We start from the raw sequence: 10136 nt of genomic DNA, 5'->3' as shown, positions 1-10136 counted from the left end.
AAATCAGAATACTCCAGTGAGTATTATTTGAAGTATGACGGTGTACTAAGTTACTTCACCCTTTCAAACCGGTCATTGCATAACTGTGTACCCTTATCACCTGCCTCACCTGGCTCCGCCCCTTTCTCCCCCTACGTCACACATACCGTTCCCAGGCGGGGGGGGGCGTGTCCGCGGAGCGTCACGTGGGCGTGGCTTCGCCTGCGCTCCAGCTGACGGTGAAAAACGCGGACCTCGGCGAGATCCGGAGTGAAACTCGGGAGGAGGCGCTCCGGGGAGGTGGCGCGCGGATCGGAGGAACTTTTATCGCGTGTGCAGCGCGCGCGTGTTTGCATTTGTGTGAGTGTGTGTGTGTGTGTGTCTGTGCACGAGGAATACAGACGCGAAGCCCCGGAGGGTCGCAGCAGCAGCAGCGGCAGCGGCGGACGCGGATCGTGAAGCTGCAGCCGCGCGCGGAGCGCGGAGCTCCGAGGCGCGCCGCCGGAGCGCAGAGCCGCGGAGACGCGTCCACAGCCCGGTAGGAGACCCGCGCGTCAAACCGGCAATTCTAACAATTCATAACAATACTGGCGGTGTTTTTTTTACACTGCAACGTCACAAAACCGAGTATGCATCATTTATTTGCTTTTAATTTAAAATCTATCACACAAACCTGCTTTATTATTTTCATCCTGATACATTAAGACGGATAAAGCATCTTTAATTCTTATGGACTTTTTTTTTTTAATAGGCATTATTTTAGTATTTACCACAGCGACTCGTGATTTTGACTCGTAACGTAGTGGGAGATGAATAACTCCTCTCACGTTTAATGTAATTGTACTTCTAGTTGACTCCAAATATGCGGTACTCTTTGTATAAATATGAAGAAAAAAAATTATTTGTCAATGAGAGCGTGGAAAAGGCTTGGCTGTATAAATAACTAGTTGGAAATGCATGGAGTCGAGTTGTTGTGAGTATTTGCTTGTAGCTCCGTGTTGAGATGTGTATTTTTCCAAACGTAGTGAAGTTTTGATGGCGATTTAATAACGGGGTGGGACTGATTCATTATAAACATTGTACATGTAAATCTATTGTAGCGATTCCATGCATTTGGATTTAACGTTTACTATTAACAATACAGTTAAATAGTATATAAAGTAATTCATACTCTCAGTAGTTTTTGAGACTGGGACTTTACATGTTTATTTTTTTACCTCGAGATTATAATGTGGATGTATTCTTTGTTTTTAAACCGTCTTTGACTCTGATTTATGACTTGGACTTAAAAAAAATGAGGTGGGAGTATTGCAAAGAGTTATATTACTGTAATAGAGTAGATTTTTGGAGTACTTGCATTCACATGTATGACCTTTTTCTCATGAACGCCAACCGTGATTACATGGTGTAATAAACACTGCAGATACTCACATTACTGTGATTTAGTAATATTTCTGGCACTTCACCTTCATGTTTTCAAGTATTTTACACCTACTTCAGTGTAATTGGCTCTATTTTATGGACTTTTAGAGTTTTCATAAATGTGTTAATGTGTTTTACGCTTAATTTGTGCAGAAGAGAACGAAGGTGGAAGTAATGGAGTACAAATATTAACGTTATTGTAACTCAGGATGTAGTGAGCTTTTACAGTTTGGTGGAAGTAACTAATTACAACTGTAGTTAAGTGATATTTTAATAATTTTCTTCCTACTTAAGTACATTTTACACCACCTTTTAAAATGTTATTTCATAGATAATAAAGTAATAACAATGGGAGGAAGTAACAGATTTTAAGAAGTACTATTGCCATGACTGCAGTATTGTTTGTGTACTTTGTGTAGAGAAGTACTGCTTAAGTATAGTTTAAACCATGTAATCTACTTTTAGACTGTTAAAGTCACATGTATCTTATTATCTGTACACAGAGGTGGAATTAAGAGCCTAGAAATACTCTGATTACTATTGAGTGGTGTTGTTAGTACTTGTTTCCAATTATTTTTTGAATGAATAAATAAAACAGGTAACATGAAGAATGAAACAAGGAGTTATTTAGTTTATGACTGATGTATCGTAGAATAATATTTATAATCAACTTCATGTGGCTTTAAAGTAACTAATAGTTTCTACAACAGTACTTTTAATTGTAACTGAGTATAATCTGAGTGTCTTGATTATTCTGCTTGTAATTAAGATATTTGAAATACTAGGGAATATGAAACACAATCTCTTCCACATTTACTTCACTACCTTTAACAATAAAAATCACTTCTGCACACACACAAGTTGAATAAATATTAAAACTTAAATCTGCACGTGTGCAGTTTATTCACAAATTATAGTTCCTACTTTGTTTCTATTGAAATGAAAGGAACACAGTTTGCTTGGCGTCAAAAAGGAACTTGGGTAGTTTTTTTTGTACTTTCACTTTTGTACCTTTTAATAAATGGCGCCGAACATGAAATATAGTACAATTTAAGCAATGCAAAACAAATTAAGCACATTTACTTCACATATACGTCACTATTTGATGAGCGATTACTGGATACACACCGTAATATTATTATTATTATTACTATTACTTTAAAAGCCCGACTCTGTTTCTCCTCAGATGTTTACACGCACTGTAGTAATGTGTTAAAAAGGTCAAAAGTACCTGATACTTTGAGTATTTTTCACGAGGAGAAGTAAAGCAGGTGATGCAGGAAAGAATTTGAGGAATTTGAGTCCTCCCACATGGAAAGAACCTATATAAACATATATATATTATATATAATATAGGTTTTGATATAGGTTTTGAATATATGTGACATATATAAAATTGGCCATTTTCCTATATTTTCCTATATTTTATGTACATATATGTACATATATGGCCGTACATATATCATATATATGGCTGTTTTCATATATATGTACATAAAATATAGGAAAACTGCCAATTTTATATATGTCACATATATTCAAAACCTATATCAAAGCCTATATTAAAACATATATGTTTATATAGGTTCTTTCCATGTGGGAAAGTGAGATATGGGCTACATATATATGTGGAAATAAAGAAGCAGTACAGGAGACCTATATGGCCTGTATATTCACATATATGCACCTCAATTTTGCCTATATGTGGCATATATATGCATAGATGCAGCATATATGTGCATATATGCTGCATATATATTGTCATATATGTGCATATATCCTCATATAGATTCTTTCCATGTGGGCTAAAGCTGCATCGATCCTGTTTTGTTGAGTTTTATCTGCTGTTTGACTCCAGCTGTTTTCTCCTCCTGCAGAGTGAAGCTCCTCTTCCTCTTCCTCCTCCTCTTCCTCCATCTTCTTCTTCTTCTTCTTTCCTCGGACCCTCGCGCTCGTCCGGCCGCCCTTTCGATGTGGGACTCAGTTCCTCTGCTCTCGCCAGGCTGAAATCCTCCCGGGTCCGGACCTCCGTCATGGCAGCCGTCCTCCTCGGGCTGCTGCTGTTCGCCATGCAGTCCCCGCCCCTCCCCTCCAGGCCCGCGCCGGACGAGGGACCGCCGCCGCCGACCCTCACCCCCACCCCTCCCCCCGCCGACAACAGCAACGCCACCGCCGGCCACGCCAACGGCACCCTGCAGCGGCTCCCCCAGATCATCATCATCGGCGTGCGCAAGGGCGGCACGCGGGCGCTGATCGAGATGCTGAGCCTGCACGGCGCCGTGGCGGCGGCGCAGAGCGAGGTGCACTTCTTCGACTGGGAGGGCCACTTCCAGAAGGGCCTGGCCTGGTACCGCGGCCAGATGCCCTACGCGCTGCCCGGCCAGCTGACGGTGGAGAAGACGCCCGCCTACTTCACCGCCGCCAAGGCGCCCCGCCGCGTCCACCAGATGGACCCGGGCGTCAAGCTGCTGCTGATCCTGCGCGACCCCACGGAGCGCGTGCTCTCCGACTACACCCAGGTGTCCTACAACCGCCTGCAGAAGCACAAGCGCCACCAGCCCATCGAGTCGGTGCTGGTGCGGGACGGCGAGGTCAACCTGGGCTACAAGGCGTTCAACCGCAGCCTCTACTACGTGCACATGCAGAACTGGCTGCGCTACTTCCCGCTGGGCAGCATCCACGTGGTGGACGGCGACCGGCTGATCCGGGACCCGCTGCCCGAGATGCGGAGGGTGGAGCGCTTCCTGGACCTGGAGCCGCAGATCAACGCCTCCAACTTCTACTTCAACAAGACCAAGGGGTTCTACTGCCTGAGGGACCACGGGCGGGAGCGCTGCTTGCACGACTCCAAGGGCCGGGCGCACCCCCAGGTGGCGCCCGACATCCTGCAGAAGCTCTACCAGTTCTTCCACGAACCCAACAGGAAGTTCTTTGAGCTGGTGGGGCGAACGTTCGACTGGAAGTGACCTCCGCGATGTAAGAGTCGCCGTGGGGACGAGACAATGTACATTGAGAATCTATTTTTGTACCGGAATGTTTGTTTCGCGGGGCGCATTTCGGGGGCCAAGTCGGGGCGGACTGAGAGAACTTCCGCGGCGACGCGGCTCGTGAGTCTGTTGAGATTTATTCACGTGACGACGACTGACGGATAAAGTCCCAGTAATCCCACGTGAGCGGGAGCGTAGCGGACGGCGGATGAAGGTGAAGCCTCTTGAGAGAGCCGGCGTCTTTCTGCCGCATCGGTTGGAGTTAAAGGACAGTCAGAGGCGGTGGCGTCGGGATTCCTGGAGGAGTGGGTGGATGCTCCGTTTCTGCTTCTGCCTTCTTTTCAAGCAGCCCAGAAACAATCGGTGGTTTTCTTTTGAAACAGTGACATATAAAAGTTGAAAATCCAATCAGCTACATTGTCACATAGCTATATTTGCCCGGTCATCACCTACTTTGGCTCGTCAACCAATCAGATCAGTGATTGCAGTGAGTACGAGCCGATCAGCGGCAGAGTAGGGCGGGGTCGTGGCTTCGTCATCCTAGGGAAAAAAGAAACTGGTCAATCTGGCTCCGAAACACTGCTGAGTGGTGCATTATGGGGGATTTGAGTGGCTTTACGCAATGGTGACCTTTAAATGAGAGCGCATGTGCCACATATATATATATATATATATATTTCATCTTTGGTTAGAAGTTGACGTCGGGTAGAAAAGCAGGACGGCACCGAGAGAAGAGAGAGAAAGCACAGACTCCACCAGACGAGACAAAACACAAGTATTGAGATGAAGAATTAAAATGTTATGACATCACAACGTGATCAGAAAGCCTTCAGAGTACGAGCGTGTCTGTTCCCATCAAGCCGCTGCCGCCGCCGACATTCAGACCGTCCCAAGTTGCCGCGTTACATTATTTTAATGGCGCTTATTTTCCCCCTCATGCATATAACAGGACACCCATTAACTGCGTTTCCGGTTCTGAAGGACCTTTTTAAACCCGCTGCTCCGATTTCCTCAGTCACTTTCATTTTCACTTTATGAATTTAGTGTTTCTTTCGTCAGTTATCGCAACGCCGTGTGCACATCTTTGTTTATTTGCCGGTTGTTACGGTGGAAATGTACTTTATTGTTTTTTTTTTAAAAGTGAAGAATTAATACCATAATAAAGATGTATTTTATTTTTTAGCATGCGTGGGGCTGTCTTTGGTTTCACCGCGTGGTCGTTCACGGAGAGTTGAAGAAGTGAAAATGCATTTTCTTTAGTTTGGTGCAGAAATCAGCTTAAGACCATTCTGATCAATCTTATAGTCCAGGAGTGTCGAACGTGAGGCTGCTGGGACAGAAAATGGCCTGTAGGAGGCGCCAATTAGCCCGACAGCTCATTAAACAAAGAACTTTTTTTTCAATTTCAATGAAAACATCGAATTTCTTTTTTTTTTTTACATATTTCTTGAAAGTAGCAGACACAACACAACACTGACAACCGATCTGAGATATCGGTTTGTAAAAAACAACAACAAAAAAAGCATAATGTAAAAGCAGTGGAGGTTTTTTGGGGGGGAAATTTCGATGTATTTTGCACCAGAAGGCTTCATTAAAGTCTATTTTGTTAAGACTGCATTTTCTGTAGTATCTTGTTTTAGTTTTATGAAAATACAGACGTGTTCGTCGTGTCTTCTCTGCACGGCAACGAAGAAAAAACCTGAATTTAAAGGTTATTATGGCTCTTAGTTTTCCAGCCCGACCCACTCAGAGTGAAGTGAAACTATTTGACATCCCCGATGAGTCATTGTTAGAAAAAAAAGTCTTTATTTCTGCCGCCTTCAGCGTGTTTTCACGAGTATTGTTCCTTCTAGATGAGAGTGGCCTGTTCAAGGTGTTCCAGTGAAACAATGGGAGCAGGTCAGGGCTACGATCACCGTGGTGACTTGTCACACATCAGTCACAGTCCAACGACTGAAACCTTCTGACTCACGGGAATGAATCACAATCTGCCGTTACTCACGAGAAAGTTTCTGCATTACATGCGAGTACATGTGCTAACAGTTGTGTGATGAAATCCCCCCCCCCCCCCCCCCAAAAAAAAAAAACAGTTTATACAGGGTAAACACAGGATTCCTGCAATCGACTGGAGGGAAACCTGCTGTAAGATTTAAAAGAAGGAAGGCGATGACTCGTGTGTGTTTGAAGAGGCGCCACCCTGGATTAACAGGTCGCACTGTTTATTTGGATGAATTTACATTTCCGGGACGGGGGGGGGGGGGGGGCTTTTGTACCTGCTGTGACATGCAGGGGAAAAAACAAAGGCGCAACTTGATAGTCGAAGATCATCAACCTTGCTGAATTTCCTGTTACGCCACCTCTTGTGGTTCACTGGTTTTTTTTTGTTGTTTTGTTTTGTTTTTTTCTCCGTCTGACGTCTGCTCACACGCTTCAACCTCTCAGTCGTGGTTATTTCACCGACTTGCACTTTGTTTCGCACGCCGAGGGTAAATTCTCGTAAATTGGAATTAGCACGAGACGGTTGAGGGTGGGCGGACAGGTAAATCTAGATTTGTGCACAATCCAAATCGAGAGAGAAGTTGTTTATGCCCAAGGGTGAGATCTTCTTACTCTGCTTTTTTTTTTTTTTTTGGTTTTGTTTTTTTTAATTGCGGCATGGCATTATTTATTCAAATGCCACTTTGAAAACATCAGCAGACACTTTCGAAGACATTAAGCTCTAAAAAAAAAAAAAAAAAACCCCACAGTGTCTGTTTCATATTTGAACGTGGCCTAGATTTTCTCGGGCGGGGGAGGGGTGTTCAGACGTTTAACCCTGCTGCAGACCTCCACCGTGAGCAGCGTTCCCTCATCCGTTTACACGAGAGTTGTGTTTTGTTTTTTTTCTCTCCCTCTCTGATATTATTAAATAACAGTCAAGCCGGTTTGTCTTCGGGCGAAAAAGGGGAAGAGAAAGAAAGCGTAAATAGAGGAGGCAGATCTGCTGCGAGATTAGCAAGACTTGCGTCATGTCGGCGGCTTGAAGCGTAAAACACAACGATGTGTCCCTGCAGGTACCTGCACCTGTCCAACAAACGTCTGGGTGGGGGGGTCTGTTTTTGTATTCATGAGTTTGTATATGTGTGTATTTGACCAATTTGTTTTGCACGCTTTTGCACGAACTCCACGGTTCGCTGTCCGTCACGCCTGCCGTTAGCCACCTGCTAGCACAATGCTAACTCCGCTCCACGCCTCGCACCTAACATCTACGCTCTGCAGTTATCGACGAAACACCGGCGTGAGCTTTTTGACGTATTTGGTTTATCTGTGTGCCTCCGCTCAGTGTTGATGCTATCTGGCGATATGAGCTAACATGCTAGCGATGCTAACTCGCGTACGCAGCCAAAACGATGTCAAACATTCTCCTAACCCACCGGAAGATTATTATCGTATTAGATTTTAAACTTGTTATTTATTTATTTTTATTCGGTTAGAGTTACATTGCAAAAGTTGAATTTTGTGCATTCAGTTTATTGTGTTTAAAAGTTCATGCACACATTTTTTTTATTTTCTTTTACAGTTTCTGTAGCAGAAATGGATCCAGGCTGAAGTCAAGCCTTATTTTTGACTTTCCCTTAAAAAAAAAAAAAACATTAAGTAACCCTGGACAAGAGAAAAAATACTAAACATATCAGAAGTAATACAAAAAAAAGAAAAACTAAACAAACTGGAGCAGAAGTCATTTTTCATTGTAAACATTATTTCACCTTTCAATGTTTTTTGTTGAAGCACAACCGAGATTTACATAATTTTAAGTCGTCACCAAGTCGATTCCATCAAATGACTCCCAGAAAGGAAACACATCCACATTGAACATTGGTTCTCACATTAACTCTTTCAAATACAACACAATTTTTTTAAATTCTAATTATTTTTTTCTGAATTAAAAAAAATTATGTGAATACCCATTGGAAGACTTTTATTTTTCACTCAAAATCGTATTTCTAATGTGGCTGGAGGCCAAAAATCTAACATTTTTTGGGTATAAAACTTCCTGTTAGAGCAATTGGTTAGTGTATTTTTTTTTTTAAAGGATTCTTCGCTGGTGCTCCTCTGAGTGTGATTCGAGCTGAGGAATCCCGGTGGATCTGCTGCCGCGGCGTTTCGCCCGTCCAGCAGGCAGGATGCCACGCAGGATGTGAAGGACAGATGTCTTAATTAGCGCTTCCGAGCTTTTGAGGAACAGGATATGCTTACTTATCAGCTCTGCTTTAGTGGCCACAAAATCTAATTGCAGAAGTAAGCAGCATCCCCCCCCCCCCCCCCCCCCCCCATCAAACAGCTTTTAGTGTGAAAAACTTCCTGTCAGCTGCTTTAATCCCGCCACACAGAGTGAATCATCGTCATTGCAAATCCAGGACAATCCCATGGGACAATCCAAGGACATTTCAATACAAACCTTCACTATTTTCTTTTTTTTAATCTTCTGATTTCTTAAATGAATTCCTGAAAAATCATTAAGATTAAATCTGATGACATTTCTTTGGAAAATGTTCAAATTCAACCTTGAAGCCTGTAGAAGAGGGCGAACTCTCCTAAAAGGCTTTGTGAGCTATAATTTAATTTAAAAAAAAAAAGTTTATTTCTAATTTCAACCAAGGAGCAGCTATTTGGTATTTTTCACCTTGAAGCCAGTAATGTTTTAATTTCTTGTAATTTCAACAGTTACCTGGTTCAAATGTGTCTAAAGTATCAATAATAATGATCCTTTTTGCTGATTTGTTTTGTTATATTCACCCTTCAAACATTAAATATTATGTTTTTTTTTGTTTTTAAATAATCCCCTGAACTCCAGATTGTATCGAAGCTCTGTTTACTCAGTGTTTTCAAGTGGAAATGAAAACATTTGTTGCGTTTGCAGTGGCTGTTTACAAGACAATGGCAGTCGGAGCAAACATTTTTGAAAATGGCTCCCACGGTGGAACTTTTTGAAAATGGTTGTCTCCGTGGAAACAGGGAAAACAACAACTTTTCTGAACCACCGCTCACAGTCGTAGTAAATAGTTCGAGTAGACGAACAATAACAACAATGGTGGTGAAACGGAAAAGTCAAGAAACGCCGGACGGATGTGTGAAAACAGGACTTGAGAGCTCGCATGAGACACGGGAGCTGAAAAGAGACGATCTGGCGAAGACGACAGCGTGGAGCAAACATTTACATACCAGGGAGAGACTGATGACGCACGGCTGACAACAATCAGGCATCACAGAAGAGCAGCACACAGAGAACATGGAGGCGGGGCAAAACAATCACCTCAAAACAAGGCCAGATTTCAGCCACGTTTATATTTATTTGCAAAAATTGATATTTTTCCTTGTTTAAAAAAAACAACCAAAAAAAACCACTTTAATTAATTGACACCAACTCGCATAAAAACCTACGTCAGAGCTACTATGAGCATGCCACACCTGTAGGGGGCAGTGTAACGCAAAGCATGAAGCCACACTGGCCAATCAGAGTCATGTTCTTTCAGTGAAGCAGTTTGTTTACTTCCATTTATAGTAAATTGTTTCCTTTCTTGTATGGTTTCATTACCCAAAATTTTAAAAAAAGAAACAGCACCCTCTAGTGGTCGAAACATAATTTCTAGCGTTCCCGCCATTTCTGTGTAAAAGTAATTAGTTTTCAAACCATTGGCAAAAACTATGCGTTTTCCCTTGAAACAATGATTCGATTCAGTTCAAATCGACTATTTTTTACAAATTTAT

General features: G+C 42.8%; 1 protein-coding gene across 2 annotated transcripts; it reads left to right on the top strand.

Annotated features, from left to right (window-relative positions):
- The first annotated feature begins 345 nt into the window (after positions 1–345).
- On the top strand, positions 346–5571 carry hs3st1 (heparan sulfate (glucosamine) 3-O-sulfotransferase 1). Of its 2 annotated transcripts, none has more exons than XM_080502809.1 (2): positions 346–517; positions 3279–5571. In XM_080502809.1, exon 2 carries the CDS (start codon positions 3435–3437, stop codon positions 4365–4367), a length of 933 nt encoding a protein of 310 aa, XP_080358935.1. In that variant the 5' UTR covers positions 346–517; positions 3279–3434; the 3' UTR covers positions 4368–5571. The 2 variants fall into 2 exon arrangements, with proteins under 2 accessions (XP_080358935.1, XP_080358934.1); XM_080502808.1 differs by having other exon boundaries at positions 388–517; positions 3404–5571.
- The last annotated feature ends 4565 nt before the right edge of the window (positions 5572–10136 follow it).

This window comes from Blennius ocellaris, assembly GCF_963422515.1.
Source record: "Blennius ocellaris genome assembly, chromosome: 9".
Lineage (NCBI taxonomy): Eukaryota > Metazoa > Chordata > Actinopteri > Blenniiformes > Blenniidae > Blennius > Blennius ocellaris.
This window is presented reverse-complemented; position numbering and strand designations above follow the sequence as displayed.

Bases quoted from the DNA above. Each gene is read 5' to 3' on its own strand.
- hs3st1 (XM_080502809.1), top strand. From the start codon at position 3,435: ATGGCAGCCGTCCTCCTCGGGCTGCTGCTGTTCGCCATGCAGTCCCCG.